The 21,527-nt window shown below is 33.8% G+C and overlaps 2 protein-coding genes across 7 annotated transcripts in view; one reads left to right on the top strand and one right to left on the bottom strand.

Annotated features, from left to right (window-relative positions):
• LOC140057346 (uncharacterized) overlaps positions 1–21,527 on the top strand; it is a 101,184-nt gene that overhangs the window by 54,410 nt on the left and 25,247 nt on the right. Inside the window, exon 4 of one of the 4 annotated variants that reach the window (XM_072102972.1) lies at positions 16,569–17,096. The exons of the other annotated variants lie outside the window; for them this stretch is intronic. The gene's annotated coding sequence lies outside the window, so the exon portion shown is untranslated. Of the gene's footprint in view, positions 1–16,568; positions 17,097–21,527 lie in introns of those variants that run through there. 4 annotated transcript variants of the gene reach the window in all.
• Positions 4,518–21,527, bottom strand: part of LOC140057345 (uncharacterized) — a 61,482-nt gene continuing 44,472 nt past the window's right edge. Inside the window, exons 16-23 of one of the 3 annotated variants that reach the window (XM_072102966.1) lie at positions 20,166–20,330; positions 19,234–19,365; positions 18,375–18,503; positions 17,232–17,369; positions 15,930–15,962; positions 7,960–8,091; positions 7,473–7,598; positions 4,518–7,184 (exon numbers count right to left, since the gene is read on the bottom strand). In XM_072102966.1, the coding sequence (XP_071959067.1) occupies positions 7,027–7,184; positions 7,473–7,598; positions 7,960–8,091; positions 15,930–15,962; positions 17,232–17,369; positions 18,375–18,503; positions 19,234–19,365; positions 20,166–20,330 (1,013 nt within the window). In that variant the 3' untranslated portion in view covers positions 4,518–7,026. The remainder of the gene's footprint in view (positions 7,185–7,472; positions 7,599–7,959; positions 8,092–15,929; positions 15,963–17,231; positions 17,370–18,374; positions 18,504–19,233; positions 19,366–20,165; positions 20,331–21,527) is intronic. The other 2 variants (XM_072102968.1, XM_072102967.1) reach the window with 2 other exon arrangements.

Below are 21,527 nucleotides of genomic sequence, written 5' to 3'. Positions count from 1 at the left end.
TTAAATCGCGCGTAGACCGCGTAATTTTTGATTGCGCATCGTGAAAACATAACCACATCGATTCCTGGCCATAAGGAATATACTCTGAAAAATTGACTTAGATAGATGAAACTGATGCCAAGATAATTCACGGACAAATAGTGCTAAGGAAAGAATAAATAAATAAATAAATAAATAAATAAAGATTTTGACAGAATCAAGAGGTTATATGCATATCATGCATATAACCTAATAAAACATGTTAATAAATGCTTATAAAATATATAAAGTTGTTTACTTAACGGAATTCGGACAAATTCATTGCTCTAACTTTGTGTAGTAACGATCAGAGAGATTCATGGTACACGCGCGAGAGAAAACATTCCGCTGCGGTTGATTCGCATCCACCAATCAAATCAGCTAGAATCCTAAATCATTCAACCGTTAGCAATGCCAATCGCGAGAAAGCTCAGCTTTGATTGGCTTACGATGACATCATATCACAAAATGGTGGTTTTGTAGTTGAGCTTCACAGAATATTCTGTTCCAAAAATGAAATACATGGATATTTCTTATGGTATATGTGCTTTTTCTTAAAAAATTTTGAATAATAAAGGCCTCATATCGAGAAAAAAAACCGGGTTTTTGGCACTTATAATAAATATATCTTAGACAAAAAATCACATGGCATGTGGAACTATATAATCTCTTAGCGTAGGAAGACATACAAATCTCAGGTCATGAGAGGCTCAACTGCATGCAAAAACAAGGTTTTAGGGTAAGGTCAAAGACTTTTGAGTAAACAATCTACCGCGTACGGCCGTACGTACGTGCTACACATTTTTAACGTGTTTCGTTAGATGTAATGAAAATAAAAAATAGTTGATCTGAAGGGATCAATGATGATATGATATGTAAATAAACAAACACTCAAAAGAATTATGTTTACAGTTCAATTATTGTCAGAATAAATAGTTTTTTCCCCGGCACCTTTGTTTGCCGACGGACGCGATGATGTGCCGACGGAAACGAAATCAGGGGGGCCCGGGCCCCCCGGCCCCCCTACTGGATACGCCACTGAGTCCGATATCATCATCACCACTGTCCTGATTTTTTACTTACTACTGTTACATAAACATTAAACATTATATAAATACTTTTGAATAATGTTTACATGTCTGCCATATCTACAATAAATCAACATTACATTTTGCTTCTTAATATTCTAATCTTCTTCTTAATACACATAACATTTACAGGAGGTTTTTGACACAAAATTGCCTTGTAGGCATGCATGATGTTATGTGTAGGCCTGCTTTATAAAACAATCCCGAATTGTCTTTTACAGATTTTCTAGATTAATTATATCACTTAATGTTTCACTATTTTCCATGCCTCTGTTGTGATATCTCATTTTAAAATCACTGGACATGATTTATTGTTTTGGCAGGAAAACTGCCACACATACAATATAAAGTCTGCCTTCTCTTTGGAAACCATTTTTTGCAAGCACACACTACTGAGATTAAAAATTTCCCTGGACTACCCTGTCAACACTACGCTGCCCAAGACACAGCAGCTGTAGTGGTTTGATTTCATGGACTGCAGCACTGTTGCGTCTACTACACAATGCTTACGTCGTCCAGTTTCCACTTGTGATTACCACACACTGCATCAAGGTTGCGTTTAGGTGGGTCTCTCCATCTGTTAAATATAAACTTTAATCATAAATGATTTAAACTTTTAGTTATGATTCCAGTTTTATTAGATTTTGTAAGTATTGATAGGCCTACATGTCATATTTCATGGCATGTTAATTTTTTAATGAATTTTTTTGGATGAACCGAGAGCCCTAAATCTTGAAAAAGATTAATGGCCTTGTTTAAATCTGTTTTAGCCTGTTCATAAGAATTCGATACCAATACATTAACAACTCTTGTTGTCTGTTAAATAGTTAAACAAGGCAGTAGAATAGTAGGCTCTGAACAAATTCAACCTGAAGTTTTATATAAGGAATTAGTAATTAAAAAATTGAAAATTATTTTAAAAGACCACGCTCATCCTCTGCACTATAAATTTAACAAAAGTCAACGTTGTGACAGACTCCTTCAAAGAAAAATTAAAACAAATAGATATGGCAATTCATTCGTCCCTGCCGCTATACGATTATAATCGTATAATCGTATTTTATGCGCTAGTTTTATTTTTTGTAGTATTTTAAATCAACTTTTTAGGATTTTATATGTATATTTTGTATGGCTTTTTTTATCGTATTTTATATTTTATGTACTGTATCCATTTTATATTTGTATGTACTGTACTTTTGAAAAGGCCAACAGAGTTTCCCCATGGGGATAATAAAGTTTTAATTGAATTGAATTGAATTGAGAGGTGATAAGTGAACTTTTAATAATTTTGTAGCCTGGCAATATAGTTAACAGTTAAAACTAATTCCCTTCACACATAAATTTTAAATATTTGCAGTGTGGTTTATGGATAGGCTGAGGAATAGTGTCTTTAAAATCAACTGATGTAATGAAGCAATTTTTCAACACCAATGTGATTTTTATTTTTTTATTTTTTTATTGAATCCATTTTAAAATGGTGATATGTATGTAGTGGAGACGAACAGTAAATAACGTTTAACTCGACTTCTCTCAGTTCAATCAGTCAAAGAAATGGATCTGGCCTTTATTGCATTTAGTAGTTACAAACATAGAGGACAATGTATGTAAACTCCAGGCTTTTCTTGGCTGAGTTTTCTTCAACAGGTTCGACTGTTCGTTAGACTGGTTGTTTTGTGCTCCTTTGATGACTTAAAAAAGGTTTTTTCGGAGCATTGTTGTAAAGTATTTTCAGTTCAGTCTGTTTTTAATAACATTTCTTGTTTCTTCTGCCTATATTTAAGTAATAATAATGATAGTCGTTTATTGTATATTTACTCCATCATGTTTAGTTCGATTCGCGATATCATACTTCCGCTTTTTGATATTATCGCAAAATTAGCTGCATGCTTCGCGTCGCAGTGCGCATGGCGTAAAGCGTATTGATCAATGGATGTTGTTAAAAATAATTGTTTTAACCCACTTTTCTCTTTTATAATGTTTATGATGTTTAAGATGTTTAAAGTACAACATCAAAGTACCACAAGGTATTGTACCGTTTCTGTTCACATTGTATACATGGCATTTCCAATCTAGGTTCCCGGACTGTACAGTAATTAAATCTGCAGACGATTAGGTTCAATAAATGAGGATGACGATAGCAAAAAATTTTAAAACTGATATATTTAAGTTTACGAAATACTATAATGTTAATTTCCTGGAACTAAATGGAGCAAAAACCAAAAAATGCAAATAGATTTCCATAAAAACAAAAGGAAAATTGAGCCTGTCCAGATTTAAAGAACTGGGGTTGGAATTATCTTGGGGTAAGGTATGACAATAAATTACCATGAGAGTATGTATATCAATTAATTAAGAAAATAAATACAAGACCTACTGCTTGAGGAAAAAGAATGTTTTAGGGTTATTTTAATCATCTGATATTTTTTAAATCTAGGATTATTGTTTATGTTGGTGGGAATAAAACCAAGGGAGAAGGGCTGTATGTAAGGTATTGGAAATAGGAGTGATTGGCTTGTCAGCGCCGACAGCGGACGGGTCGGGACACTTTTTAATTGTTGGTAATAATATTCTTAATTTTTGATTTAAATATTTATGAACTGTAATTTTAAGATTTTATTATATTATTCATTGTTGATATTATATTCAATTTGTATACTATATTTTTATATCCGTTTATGTATAAGTGAGCAATGCAATTTCCAGTTTATTTGGACAATAAAAAGTTATCTGTACCTCTACCTGCTACAGTTACTAGTCCACTGCACTGTAAAGTGTAATATAAATACTGTGTAAGTACTTAGAAACGTATGTATGTATTCAGCGAATATTATAAGTCAACCAATATTATAAGTCAACCAATATTATAAGTCAACCAATATTATAAGTCAATTCCAATATTAAGTCAACCAATATTAAGTCAACCAATATTATAAGTCAATTCCAATATTAAGTCAACCAATATTAAGTCAACCAATATTATAAGTCAACCAATATTATAAGTCAACCAATATTATAAGTCAACCAATATTAAGTCAACCAATATTAAGTCAACCAATATTATAAGTCAACCAATATTAAGTCAACCAATATTAAGTCAACCAATATTATAAGTCAACCAATATTAAGTCAACCAATATTAAGTCAACCAATATTAAGTCAACCAATATTATAAGTCAACCAATATTATGAGTATTGTTTCATATAGCAGGTGGTTCACACTCTTAGCCTACCAAGTCCATACATGTGAATGGTCTCTACTTTCTAAGCATAGCTTTAGTGTCATTGCTATCCTTTGTATTCAAAGTATGAAAATCTTACTTTGTTGATAAGCTTTCAAAAGATTAACTGTAATAAAAATCACTGGAAAAAATAGTAGTAATAGTAGTTTTTATCATTTGCAAATTTCATTTATCACTTGACCACATATAGAAACAAATTAAAGCACATCAGCTTATAATATGAACAAAATGTGAATAATGTACAAACTTAACTTAAATACTTAAAATATGGACGCAACAATAGAAAATACCAAAAACAACATAATTTATAATATAAAATATTAATAAAACTTAAATGTAATACAGTAATAATTACTGATGATAATATATAAATTACAATACAGTACACACAAGCAATGTACACATTTTTAAAAGGTGATAACGTACGTGTATAAGAATTCATACAAAATGTGTATTTTAATGTTTTTTGATGGTTTTCATGTTATTTCTTAAAAATAGAAGCTGATGGAGGGCAGTTGCATTATGGTTGACACAGCCAGCTGTGTTGAGAGAACACATGGTGGCCCGATTAAAAACTTATGTAACATATATCCTAACAATACCATTCAAAGCATTGCATGGTTAGAGCTAGAAAATAAATTTAATCTATGGTTTTAGGTGACAAAGTTAATTGCAATAAAATACCAACTGTGCTATTATTGGTCGTGGAAAAAGTTGCTAAAGAACCGGCAGATGGTAGTTTTAACATGGATTAAAGAATAGAAGGATACGCATCGGCGGTGACATTTTCCAAACGCTCGCCTATACTAAAGCACTGCTGCCAATCAAACAAACATGCTATTTGAACTCTGTGTCTCTAACCGGGGCCCTCTATAGGATGCTGCGAATCAACTGTTACATTTTTTGAGAACAAAACGTAGCCATGTAGAAATCGTATGTGCAGTCTGATTTTTTTTTATTGAGATGTCTGTGTCGATGATTGACAACAACAAGATATTGCTGAGACATTTTTTTAAAATTTCATCACAATCAGACTACAAAAAGTTCACTTTCTTACGACCATAATTTTAAGTAGTTTTGTAATATTTGAAGTTGCATATTGTCCTGCAACCTCCTGAAATTAAAAATTGTGTTAATCTTTAGAATATTAAATTATGCGTTTGACCATGTACAGTATGTCGTTACTGTGTGCAGTTGTTTGAAATATAACAAACGTGTTTTTAATTAATATATGGCTATAAGCATTGGTTTCTTCATGAATCTCCTTAATTATGATTATATTTGATATGTAGTGCCTGGTGATTGCCTAGTGGTTATGTCATCCATATCACAGCCAATCACTTGGCGTAATCGAATCAAAACTGCTCTGTCAGTTAACGTCATGGAAGCTTTGATCTCAAACTGAGATGCTTATCCTTCTATTCCTTAATCCATGGTTTTAACAAGCGGGCATACAATAAGTTGTTTTTAAGTAAATCACTAAGAAATACATTTTTGTAGTATGTGAATCTCAGTCCCCACAGGGATTGGCTGGGATGAAAGGTGTTTACATTTGTCTTGTTTTCAACTTGTATACCGGCCTCCTCCTAAATCTCCTTTAAAACTACCCCTTACTTTAAACCATATCTTCTCTTTTGAACATATCCCTCCCCCTCCCCCCTTTAAAACTCCCCCTCAATTAAAGCTTCCCCTCTATTAAACCTGCTAATGTTCACTTGCTTGTGTATTATGAGATTTTAGAAAAATCGAAATTATTTTGTGAATTACAGATAAAACAGATGTATTCCCTGTATACACTGTAGCTTGTAATATATGGCGCTCAAGAGAGAAGCTAGTGTATTGTCAGGTGACTCAGTCAGGTGACAATGATGAATGATTTGTCTGCCATTTGCTTATCTTTGCTTTTTAATATTTTTTGAAAATGTGTTTTACCAGTGAATTTGTCCATGTATAAATATTGAATGTAAATAAATGATATGCTATGCATTATAGGCAAGTGGTTGTATTTTGGTATATGTTTAACATTATGTATTATGAACTGTGAACAGTACAAACTTTTAATTAGTATGCTAGTAAAACCTAGCCTGTAAGTGTAAACTTTTTCATGACTATTTTTAATATTTAACATAGTTAAAATTAATTATTGCTTGATAACATACTTGAAGGAAACTTTCTTATTGTAACAAATATAGAAAGCCACAAATAAGTATGTTAAAAAAACAGCAAGGATCTGTGAAACCAAAAGAGCGTTGGTGCTCGTTCAATTGATAAATTAAAAAACTATGCTATTGCTACAAAGATTTGACCCAACTTGTTACATTATTGCGATTTTCTGGTTTTATCATATATTTCACTGGTTTCACAAATGTCCTACAAAATTCCCTGATTTATTAATACATTTGAATGATTTTGATTATTATTGTGCATTTCACAAACAAATAAACAAAAAGCCACCAACGGCCAACTATTCAACAGATTGAGGGCAGCAAATATTAGTTTTTTTGCATCGTTATTGGATAGTCTTATTCAATTTTTTTTTTTAATCTCCAGATTCTAAAATTTCAACAGATTTTTAAACCCAGGGTTTGGCAGGTATGTTGATTATATGAATAAAAGTTAATAGACATGAATAGAGAATAAAAATTGCTGAAACAACCATATCCTGAAAGCAGAAAGAAATTTTATATTTGATTATGTCTGCCCAATTTCTTTTTAGCTTTCTTAATTTTTTTACAAGTTCGACAACTGTGTCCACAGAATCGGCTCATAAATGCTGGGTTTGCCTTGCACCAGTTGGTTGTGGCCCATACTTTGCATCTTTTACTGTAATTTTTACATTCTGTAAGGAAAAGAGAAGTTTTGTGTGATTTTAGTTAATACAGTCAGAAATAGGATGACCAGGACAACATTTTCCAGAGAGTTCTATTCTATGCATTCTACGTCATAATACTAAACTAAACAGAGAGCTAGAACAGATAACACATTAAAGCATCTTCAAGCCTAAATAAATTGCCCAACACCATCACTATTTCTGTATTATGTATATATTGAGAAAGGGGTCGTTAAATGTGCGTGCAGTAGATATTACAATTACAGAACAATTACAGAAACCCCACCAAATAATTACCATTGTCTTTAGGATTTGAACACAATTGACAGCTCCTTGGACACTGATAAGGAATTTCTTTAACATCTCTCGTACATCTCCCTTTCAGAGCCCAAAATTGGCATTCTTTAGAACCATCTATGCATTCTGAAATGTAATTACAAATGATTACTTTATTCAAAGCCTAATAGAAACGTTAAATGTTATTAAAATATAATTACAGTGCCTGGAAAATTTAAAGGCCGTCCGTCAGCGGCGTGGGAACGGGGGGAAGAGGAGGAGGTGGTGGTGGGTCAGGGAGAGCAACTGATCTCAAATTTTGACCCCCCCACAAATTTAAAAAGATATTTCTTTGCTATGAAATATTTTACATTAAAGGTGAATAATAAAAGTTTGATACTTTATTGGCTAGACTTCTCGTCTCATATGCTGCCACCTTTCATAACAGTTCGGAGCCGCGGTTTTTTTGCTTTAAATTGAATGTTCAGCTTTATTTTGTTTAACATACCCATAGTCCCATTGTATTTAACTGTACATGTGTTGCAACTCAAACGACAGTTTCTTCCCATCCACTCTGGCTGTGATGAGCATCCTCCATCTTTGGCCCAGGCTGGACAGTATGCAAAACTATCATTGCATTCTGGACACAAGAAAACAAAGTTAGATTTAATAGTGAAATGCATAAAAACAAAAACAACATATTCAGACTGATATTTAAAGACCCCTTCCCTGCAATTTTGGACGTTTTTTGGAAAATAATACATATATATCACTTTAAAAACATTAAACCATGTCATTCCTTGTCTTAAATGTACGTTTTATAGTAAATTATGATAAAAAGTGAGAAACAATGCACTACCTAAGTAGCTTGCGGCGATCGACCTCTCGTGGACGGTCTTAGGCCTAGCCTAGCTAGGCTTAGTTTTGTAGGCCTAGCTGGTAAACATCGATAACGTACGAACATCGTACGCTAGCTATATACCTAGCCTGACGTTGTATAGTTGCTGCATTAATTGTCTTTCTATTTTTGCCAGACTCCGTTGATACAATTTGGGGAAAACCCGGTATTTTCGCTGAAAAGTTAGGAGTCTTCCATTTGTTTTGGCTTCACGATCGATCGAAAAGTGGGCGAATTACAGGTGAAAAACAAAAATATCAATCCGCGCGCAATGCATTTTGGGATTTATAGCGGGCCGCTATAATTATTAGAATCGATTTATTTTTCACATTTTTAACCGTTTAAAGACGAAAAAAGTTATGGCAATAGGACCATATAGTATTATTTTTACATTAAATATAGTTTGTGATCTTAAATTAGATCTAAAAAACGTAGGGAATGGGGCTTTAAGATAAACATTTTAAAATGAAGTGAAGATAGTACATGTGAATGGCAGGGCTGTGTTTAACAGGGATTGAAGAGTGAAACAATGCTAAATTATCACACATTCATCAACAGATAAATTTGTATATTGTTTTTCATGATTTGCTTCTTATTTATTTTGAAAAGACTATATCTTTAAAAAAGTAATACTTTATTTATTTCATCATATTGGTGGCCCACTCATACTTGAAATTAAGCAGTTGTCTACTACTATATTGTATGAAGCAAATTAAAACAAACCGAACACATGAACATAGTTTTCAGACATTCAAATGCAATTAGTATTTATTTTTCTATGTTATTAATATGCTCTGAATTGACCTAGTCTCCAAGCAATTATAAATCTATTCAATAACACATTGAGTCACATTTATCATAGCTTGATAAAAGACTTAAATGTATATTTATACAATATTTTGTATAATAAATTATGTTTTAAATAGGTGTAGCATCATCCCACTCTTCCGCCTGTTTACACTGTGACTCAATATTCAATTGCTTTTTAATAAACAGAATTAGTGGTTTATAAACATTATTATGGGAACAAACCAGGGAAAGAGACTTCAACGTCTTCTAAGAATTCTCTAAAGATATGAGTAATCTGTTTATATCTTATCTTGCAAATAAATATACATATATATTTTTTTGTTGTTTAAGTGTTGTCAGATAAAAATCTCGTATTTATGTTTACAGCTGTTTAACCTTTTAACAATTCTTGGCAATTCAGTTTTTTTTAAACAATTGAAACATAAGAAACATAGAGAGTAAACTGTAGGTCAAATAAAATGAATTTGGCGTTTAATCCTATTCTTATGTATTTTTAGTTTGTCTTATCTTCTTTTTAAAATGTCAGGTATTTTTAGTTACTGTGTAAGGCTCTTTTCTAATGGTCAAAACATTGATTTTACATACATACATGTTTTGCAACGTAGTATTTACACACAGGTTTTAAAAAACTTTGGTTGTACATGCATTGATTTTACACTCATTGGTTTTACAAGCATTGGTTTTGCACACATCTTGAACATTTAAATCTGGTTTAACACACATTGGTTCTACACACATTTGTTACACCCACAAACATGAATAATTTTGCACACATTGGGTCTAAATACATTGGTTACACCCACAAACATGAATGGTTTTGCACACATTGGGTCTACACACATTGGTTACACCCACAAACATAAATGGTTTTGCACACATTGGGTCTACACACATCGGTTACACCCACAAACATGAATGGTTTTGCACACATTGGGTCTACACACATTGGTTACACCCACAAACATGAATAGTTTTGCACACATTGGGTCTACACACATTGGTTACACCCACAAACATGAATGGTTTTGCACACATTGGTTCTACACACATCGGTTACACCCACAAACATAAATGGTTTTGCACACATTGGGTCTACACACATTGGTTACACCCACAAACATGAATAATTTTGCACACATTGGGTCTAAACACATTGGTTACACCCACAAACATGAATGGTTTTGCACACATTGGGTCTACACACATTGGTTACACCAACAAACATGAATGGTTTTGCACACATTGGGTCTACACACATTGGTTACACCCACAAACATAAATGGTTTTGCACACATTGGGTCTACACACATTGGTTACACCCACAAACATAAATGGTTTTGCACACATTGGTTCTACACACATCGGTTACACCCACAAACATAAATGGTTTTGCACACATTGGGTCTACACACATTGGTTACACCCACAAACATAAATGGTTTTGCACACATTGGGTCTACACACATTGGTTACACCCACAAACATGAATGGTTTTGCACACATTGGGTCTACACACATTGGTTACACCCACAAACATGAATGGTTTTGCACACATTGGGTCTACATACATTGGTTACACCCACAAACATGAATGGTTTTGCACACATTGGGTCTACACACATTGGTTACACCCACAAACATGAATGGTTTTGCACACATTGGGTCTACACACATTGGTTACACCCACAAACATGAATGGTTTTGCACACATTGGGTCTACACACATTGGTTACACCCACAAACATGAATGGTTTTGCACACATTGGGTCTACATACATTGGTTACACCCACAAACATGAATGGTTTTGCACACATTGGGTCTACACACATTGGTTACACCCACAAACATGAATGGTTTTGCACACATTGGGTCTACACACATTGGTTACACCCACAAACATAAATGGTTTTGCACACATTGGGTCTACACACATTGGTTACACCCACAAACATGAATGGTTTTGCACACATTGGGTCTACACACATTGGTTACACCCACAAACATGAATAGTTTTGCACACATTGGGTCTACACACATTGGTTACACCCACAAACATGAATAGTTTTGCACACATTGGGTCTACACACATTGGTTACACCAACAAACAAGAATGGTTTTGCACACATTGGTTCTACACACATCGGTTACACCCACAAACATAAATGGTTTTGCACACATTGGGTCTACATACATTGGTTACACCCACAGACATGAATGGTTTTGCACACATTGGGTCTACACACATTGGTTACACCCACAAACATAAATGGTTTTGCACACATTGGGTCTACATACATTGGTTACACCCACAAACATGAATAGTTTTGCACACATTGGGTCTACACACATTGGTTACACCCACAGACATGAATGGTTTTGCACACATTGGGTCTACACACATTGGTTACACCCACAAACATGAATAATTTTGCACACATTGGGTCTAAACACATTGGTTACACCCACAAACATGAATGGTTTTGCACACATTGGGTCAACACACATTGGTTACACCCACAAACATAAATGGTTTTGCACACATTGGGTCTACACACATTGGTTACACCCACAAACATGAATAGTTTTGCACACATTGGGTCTACACACATTGGTTACACCCACAAACATGAATGGTTTTGCACACATTGGTTCTACACACATCGGTTACACCCACAAACATAAATGGTTTTGCACACATTGGGTCTACACACATTGGTTACACCCACAGACATGAATGGTTTTGCACACATTGGGTCTAAATACATTGGTTACACCCACAAACATGAACGGTTTTGCACACATTGGGTCAACACACATTGGTTACACCCACAAACATAAATGGTTTTGCACACATTGGGTCTACACACATTGGTTACACCCACAAACATGAATAGTTTTACACACATTGGGTCTACACACATTGGTTACACCCACAAACATGAATGGTTTTGCACACATTGGGTCTACACACATTGGTTACACCCACAAACATGAATAGTTTTACACACATTGGGTCTACACACATTGGTTACACCCACAAACATGAATGGTTTTGCACACATTGGTTCTACACACATCGGTTACACCCACAAACATAAATGGTTTTGCACACATTGGGTCTACACACATTGGTTACACCCACAAACATGAATGGTTTTGCACACATTGGGTCTACACACATTGGTTACACCCACAAACATGAATAGTTTTGCACACATTGGGTCTACACACATTGGTTACACCAACAAACAAGAATGGTTTTGCACACATTGGTTCTACACACATCGGTTACACCCACAAACATAAATGGTTTTGCACACATTGGTTCTACACACATTGGTTACACCCACAAACATAAATGGTTTTGCACACATTGGGTCTACATACATTGGTTACACCCACAGACATGAATGGTTTTGCACACATTGGGTCTACACACATTGGTTACACCCACAAACATGAATAGTTTTGCACACATTGGGTCTACACACATTGGTTACACCCACAAACATGAATGGTTTTGCACACATTGGTTCTACACACATCGGTTACACCCACAAACATAAATGGTTTTGCACACATTGGGTCTACACACATTGGTTACACCCACAGACATGAATGGTTTTGCACACATTGGGTCTAAATACATTGGTTACACCCACAAACATGAACGGTTTTGCACACATTGGGTCAACACACATTGGTTACACCCACAAACATAAATGGTTTTGCACACATTGGGTCTACACACATTGGTTACACCCACAAACATGAATAGTTTTACACACATTGGGTCTACACACATTGGTTACACCCACAAACATGAATGGTTTTGCACACATTGGGTCTACACACATTGGTTACACCCACAAACATGAATAGTTTTACACACATTGGGTCTACACACATTGGTTACACCCACAAACATGAATGGTTTTGCACACATTGGTTCTACACACATCGGTTACACCCACAAACATAAATGGTTTTGCACACATTGGGTCTACACACATTGGTTACACCCACAAACATGAATGGTTTTGCACACATTGGGTCTACACACATTGGTTACACCCACAAACATGAATAGTTTTGCACACATTGGGTCTACACACATTGGTTACACCAACAAACAAGAATGGTTTTGCACACATTGGTTCTACACACATCGGTTACACCCACAAACATAAATGGTTTTGCACACATTGGTTCTACACACATTGGTTACACCCACAAACATAAATGGTTTTGCACACATTGGGTCTACATACATTGGTTACACCCACAAACATGAATAGTTTTGCACACATTGGGTCTAAACACATTGGTTACACCCACAAACATGAATGGTTTTGCACACATTGGGTCTACACACATTGGTTACACCCACAAACATAAATGGTTTTGCACACATTGGGTCTACATACATCGGTTACACCCACAAACATAAATGGTTTTGCACACATTGGGTCTACATACATTGGTTACACCCACAGACATGAATGGTTTTGCACACATTGGGTCTACACACATTGGTTACACCCACAAACATGAATAGTTTTGCACACATTGGGTCTACACACATTGGTTACACCAACAAACAAGAATGGTTTTGCACACATTGGTTCTACACACATCGGTTACACCCACAAACATAAATGGTTTTGCACACATTGGGTCTACATACATTGGTTACACCCACAAACATAAATGGTTTTGCACACATTGGGTCTACACACATTGGTTACACCCACAAACATGAATGGTTTTGCACACATTGGGTCTACACACATTGGTTACACCCACAAACATAAATGGTTTTGCACACATTGGGTCTACATACATTGGTTACACCCACAAACATGAATGGTTTTGCACACATTTGGTCAACACAAATTGGTTACACCCACAAACATAAATGGTTTTGCACACATTGGGTCTACATACATTGGTTACACCCACAAACATGAATAGTTTTACACACATTGGGTCTACACACATTGGTTACACCCACAAACATAAATGGTTTTGCACACATTGGGTCTACACACATTGGTTACACCCACAGACATGAATGGTTTGGCACACATTGGGTCTACACACATTGGTTACACCCACAAACATGAATGGTTTTGCACACATTGGGTCTACATACATTGGTTACACCCACAGACATGAATGGTTTTGCACACATTGGGTCTACACACATTGGTTACACCCACAAACATGAATAGTTTTGCACACATTGGGTCTACACACATTGGTTACACCCACAAACATGAATGATTTTGCACACATTGGGTCTACACACATTGGTTGCATACATTGATTGGTTCTATTCAAATTGGTTCTACACACACAAGTTTTACATATACTGATTTTAAACACATTGGTTGTACACACATTATTTTTACACATTGTGTTTTAAAACACAGTGGTTTTACACACATTGGTTTTGCACACATTGCACAAATTGGTTTGAAAAAACTTGGTTTTATGTGCATTAGTCACTCTACTCACATTACACATAGTGATTGTACATACATCAGCCTTACACATATTGGTTCACATTGGTTTTGTACACTTTCATTCTTTCTAGAGTTGTTTTAACACACACATTGGTTTTACACACATTGCTTTTACACTCATTGCTTTTACACGCATTGGTTTTACACGCATTGGTTTGACACACATTGGTTTTACACGCATTTGTTTGACACGCATTGGTTTAAAATGCATTGGTTTGACACACATTGGTTTGACACAAATTGGTTTGACACGCATTAGTTTTACATGCATTGGTTTGACACGCATTGGTTTAAAACTCATTGGTTTGACACACATTGGTTTTACACACATTGGTTTGACACATTGATTTTACACACATTGGTTTGACACATTGATTTTACACACATTGGTTTGACACATTGGTTTTACACGCATTGGTTTGACACATTGGTTTTACACGCATTGGTTTTACACGCATTGGTTTTACACGCATTGGTTTGACACATTGATTTTACACACATTGGTTTGACACATTGATTTTACACACATTGGTTTGACACATTGGTTTTACACGCATTGGTTTTACACGCATTGGTTTTACACGCATTGGTTCTAACAATTTTGTTATCAATCACAGTAACCATGTATCACTGCAACAATTATTTATAATACTAGAGAACTAAGTTATATATATAGCATGCAAATCAAAGGTATTGGACATAATCACAATTTAAGTCACCCTGTAATAATATAATAAACCAACATTGTTAATATTATTACAAGGCTACTGTAAATCAACATGCTGTTCAATGTGCAATGTAATTAATTAATTTTAATTAATAAAAAGAGTGACTGCATGGTAGTAACTAGTTGTTGAATGTGTATAATGTAATCACAACAATATGGTGGTTGTAATTGTATTCGCAGGTTGTATAATGGCATTACATTAAATCAATAGTGCTCAAGTGCATTGTATTTGTAAGAATGATTGAGTACAAATTAATTCCCTGAATAGGGAAAAAAGAAGACATTTATTTTTAAATACTGATTTTATGATGATAAATACTTGTGCTAAAAGAAAATCATAATACTTGATTATAATATATTAATTCAATTCAACAAAAATTCAAATCAAGTCTGTTTTAAAGATAAAACAAAAAGGCAATTATAATTTAAGAATGTTTAATCTCTGATAGTACTAGTAATTGACCACAATGCATTGTAGTGGCATGCTTCTTCAAACCATGCTTTTCCAAAATACCTTCCACACTTCTAGACTTTCTGGTGTTGTTAGCTGAAATAGATTGTACTAGGATTATCACACATTGTGCCAAGTCAAATAGTATTTCAAGCAATAGTGACTATTCAAATCTGAGTGACAAAAAATGCAAGGATTGATTGTAAACTTTAGTTTGAAACTAAGGCCTTATGGTAGGCCTACATGTTTGATTTGGTGACAATATTCACCTCAACCCAGTAGGCTACAAATGATCCAAATACCCCTTAAATTATTTTTCAATGTAGGCACTAGTGCAATACCATAGAAATTTGACCTAATTAGAGACCTTTTATGATATCAAAACAAATGCTGGCTGGCACTTTCAAGTTATCAGAAAAAAATGAACCCATGACTTTCAGTATTTCTACATAATAATACTAGATTAGTGAACATTATATTTTAATGTGAAACACTAAAATAAATTGGTAAATAATATTAAATTATTTTTGATAATATGCAATATATATACACTAGATACCAGTAACTAGCATGGAACTGAACATAAACTTTATAGTAAAGTAGTTGTGTTTGCTCTACACTCTAGATGATACAGTAATTGTATATAATGGGATTAAGGTAAAGAAAGTATATTAATTAATTATACTTGGTGATTCATTTCAGTGAAGCTGTTCAACCCTGTTACATGTTCTACTACTGTCCACTATAGTGAAGAAACTTTCAAAGAAAAAAGAAACTGTCTATAAGTATCTGATACTTGTCTGAGTCGTCTTCAATTAACTTGTAAATAGTAATTAGTCTCTGAAAAAACACATGCCACATGGGAATGGAATAATGACTAGCAGTGTGTTAAGTATACCCATGTCCTGAACAAGGATGGGCAAGTGCTTTGCCAAAGGCAATTATCATGAGAATGTCAGTGTACACAAGAACGTGTGGTTCCACAAATCTTTGAAGATTTCCTCATTGATGATTATGGACAAAAATTAATTAAATTAGAAAAGTTGAACTCTCATTGACATTCCAACTTCCAAGCACCAACTATCAACATGGATTAACAAGTATCGGGCCTTAATGCTTGTGTTATGTTCCACAAACCTTCTCTTCTGACCAGTGTTTGGCTCATGAAATTATTGAGCCATCTAAGAGATTTATTACTAGTCTAATTTACTACAAATTGGTTTAAGCATAATGTTTCAAAATAAAAAAGAACGAAAGAAAGTAGGATTTGATTTTATTGAATATATTTTACTTATATGTATATAAATATGAAATATACCAAAGTATAGAGTGGTTTACAACAATTTATTGTTTCTAAAAACTTACTCGGCTTAGAAGCTTTCCCTTTAACATCTGTACAAGTATTACATGTAAGAGGACAGTTCTTCTTCATCCATTTTCTATTTGATTGGCAATCACCTTTGTCAGATAAGGCCTTACATCGTCTAGTTTTGTCAATACAACCTGAGTTAAATATAAATGTTTTTACTTACTTTAATTTAAAGGAACTTGTATCACAAATACAACACTATACTACTAACATTGTTTATTGTGTAGTTCAGTAGAAATTATTTGTCCCTTTTCTATTCTCTTAATTATCCTCAGCATCTTCATCATTTTTACAATAACTATTATGAAGATTTCATTATCACCAGCATTTTATTCCTTCTCTGCACCAATTTTTCCCATTATCAACATTACAATAATTTCATTTACTGTCTGTACCCTTTTCACATTATCATCATTTCATTCCTCCTCTGTACCTTTTTCTCATTTTCAACCTTCCCATAATTCCATTCATTGTCTGCAGCCATTTCTCTATCAAAATCATCATCATTTCATTAATTGTCTGCAGCCTTTTCTCTACCATCATTTCATTCCTTTGCACCTCTTTCTCATTATCAACATTACCATCATTACATTCTTCCTTTGCACCTTTTTTTCATTATCAACATTACCATCATTCCATTCTTCCTTTGCACCTCTTTCTCATTATCAACATTACCATCATTCCATTCTTCCTTTGCACCTTTTTTTCATTATCAACATTACCATCATTCCATTCTTCCTTTGCACCTCTTTCTCATTATCAACATTACCATCATTCCATTCTTCCTTTGCACCTTTTTTTCATTATCAACATTACCATCATTCCATTCTTCCTTTGCACCTTTTTTTCATTATCAACATTACCATCATTCCATTCTTCCTTTGCACCTTTTTTTCATTATCAACATTACCATCATTCCATTCTTCCTTTGCACCTCTTTCTCATTATCAACATTACCATCATTACATTCTTCCTTTGCATCTCTTTCTCATTATCAACATTACCATCATTCCATTCTTCCTTTGCACCTCTTTCTCATTATCAACATTACCATCATTCCATTCTTCCTTTGCACCTCTTTCTCATTATCAACATTACCATCATTTCATTCATTGTCTGTACCTCTTTCTCATTATTACCTGGATCATAGCTTGTATCATTGCAGCTATTGCAGCTCAATGGGCAGTTTGGAAACATGAAATTAGGGTTGGTTAGACAGTCGCCCTTCTCTGCCCACATTGGGCATTTCCTCTGTACATCCCTACAACCTTTAAGGAAACATAACATTTATGGAGAATAAACACAAGATACGAAAGTCAGGTTTGCGATACACTATGCCTTTCCAAAATAAAGATATTTAATGATGGAATTTATTTCAAATTCTGTGTTACCAAATAAAATGTGTATTTTTGTCATAATTTTATGTAAGAAGTATGTGTGTTGATTTTTATTTATTTAAAAACTGTACTGCCTTCTTATATTAACATTGATTAACAGGAGTAAAATATATCATAAGATTGTTTTTGAACTGTTTATTTACGATGCAGGCCAAATAATTATATTGTACAAACTGTTGCCAATTGTTGAATTAGCATTTATGAACAAAGGAAATGCTTGAAGTTCATTGTTTGAATAAAATATAATTTTTTCTCTACACATAATACTATACCAGAGGATCCACTAGAGGAAGGCAATCCATTATGATTCTATATTTCGAGCTTTATTTGTTCAGAATTAAGAATAATGACGGAGTTTGTTATATAATTGTCAGATAATACTATCACTCTGGAAAATACTCATTCTATCAAGAAAATCATTTTTGTGTTGGACGCCACAAATAAAAGTACCAGTAGATAATTGTTTAAAATTTACTTTTTGATTTTTTTAGTACAATTTGTTTGGTTGTTTTTTGTCAACGTTTCCCATCAAAGGTGTTAAATAATATTAAAACTATTATTAAATAAATGGTTACAATCATTACAATATTATTCCTAATACCTGCTACAAGTGTTGGAATAATACTACAACTGTTACAACTTAGAGGGCAGTTTGGCTTCATCCATTTTGGGTTCTTCTCACAGTCTCCTTTCTTTGCCCAGCCAACACATTTATGTGTTGTATCCTCACAGTCTGAAATAATAACAACATGAGTAGTAGGTCTAAGCCAAGAAAGAATTGTAGACAATTATGTTTCAAAGGAAAGCAACAGAGACAAGTTCATTTAGTTTGATTCACGATGTGAAATGTCAGCCAAATTATTTATGTTCAAATTAAACTACTAATAAGTTCAGGTGATACTTTTAATAACTAAGGATTTTGATTGAGCTTTCGGGCGTGTTTTTTTTTTACAAAAGTCTTGACCGTACAGAACATTAATGTTGTTTGCTTGAAATTTAATATATATAATTATAATTGTAGACATTCTTAACATATTTAAACATAGTTTCCCTTCGCGTAAAAATAAAAATATGAAATATATACATTATCATTCTGTTTCTAGGGAATAATGTTTGCGTTAAACAAATTAAACTTTTTTTGATTATGGAGAAAATGTACATGAGAAAATACTGTTATTTAAAAAAAAGAAACTTTAACAATAAGGTTTAACAAAATTAAAACGTTACAGATGCTGTTTTTTAACTTTTAATATTTGAATAACTTTGCTGATTGTTTTATGTTGAAATGAATGAAACACGTTTTCAATAATTTTGGCAACATTCATTACACTAGTTACATGGGATTATCGTAAGGTCAGTATAACATCTTCCATTTATACTGTGCTGATCCTTGTTTTGCGGTCTTCCCTTCTTTTCGTGAGCTACTACCAAACATCGCTCATCCGTTTGTCCACAACGATGTACAGTACACCGAAATAATAACCCCTCTACACTTTTCCTAACAGTGGAAAGTGAAGTAACTGCTGAACTTACCAATGTCGTGAGGCGTAGGTGACGGATCTGGCAATGAAAGGGCATAGTTATCTGTGACGCATTGCTTGCAACTTAACTTGCATTTGCGAACCATCCAGTCTGGGTTGTTTGTGCACTCCCCATTTTTTGCCCATTCTGTACACTTCTTGTCAGAATCAGTGCATCCTAGTCAATTTTAAAACAAATCAAGAATGTATGTAAAAATCGTATGAAAAAATACAATTACAAAACAAAATCAGTTCAGCGTCTAGAATTGATTTACTACTGTACACTATTATCTATATTGACAGTAAACTTTCACTCTGTCTTAAAGATGTATTGTCCCTTGAAACACAAAAAAATGAAGGTCAAAATATTCTAAATTTAAAGTGGCCATATCAAATTAATATTAAAGTTATTCACTTTAAGTCGAAAATTTGAGCCAAAAACAACAAGTTTACGTAATTAACAGGTAAATTAGTTTGATTACATTTCATCTGGAAAATCGTCATGAGCGAAAGTAAACAAAGATTTCAAACCATGAGTACGCATTATGCATATGCTAAATTAGGATTGTTTACAACTTGTCACGGTTAAGAAGGTATTTTCACACAGATCATGAGGAAGTTTTATGATTATGCATACAGAGTAGCCAAACAGGCGCGTTTCATTATGGGATATGTTTTGATTGAAAACTTTGACTGGAAGTCAAAGTAATTTTTTAAACAAAAAACCGTCTGTATTTCAGTTAAATTTTTTTTTTTTCGAAAAATATTTGGTGATAGTTAATAATTATTATGATACTTCAAAATGACCCACCTTTTTTCGAAATCTATTATTTTTTATTTTTTTGGAATTAGTCAAAGGGACAATACATCTTTAAGTTTGCCATTATAACAATTTCAGTTTAAAACTCCAGTCGCAGTTTACACGACGGAACAACCATGATCCTGTTATTTAGATGAGGAGCTGAATGATTCTTGAGCTGAAGGATTTGATAAGGAAGGGACCGTTAAACTAACAAAAATAGTTTTAGCGTTATACGAAACAATTAACAGTAGCCAAGAAAAGTAATATACAACTAGATTTGAACTCGTCACTACGGACGAGTTAGGTTATCCGCAGAGCAAACGCCACGTGCACGTCATACGTTAGAATATTGCGCAGAGAAAACCATTATGCCATTGAAAAAATGTTAGTGCGCTCTCTATTTTACGTCACGTCTAAGTATACACAGTATACACTATATATTGTATACGTACTACATACAGTGAAGAATATGTGAAAATAAGTGGCCCAAGTTATTGACGCTTTTGGACATGATGACGTCATCACAATTTTAAAAACGGTATATCATGCGAAAGATAATTGATTGGCATAGAC

This window comes from Antedon mediterranea, chromosome 8, assembly GCF_964355755.1.
Source record: "Antedon mediterranea chromosome 8, ecAntMedi1.1, whole genome shotgun sequence".
Lineage (NCBI taxonomy): Eukaryota > Metazoa > Echinodermata > Crinoidea > Comatulida > Antedonidae > Antedon > Antedon mediterranea.
This window is presented reverse-complemented; position numbering and strand designations above follow the sequence as displayed.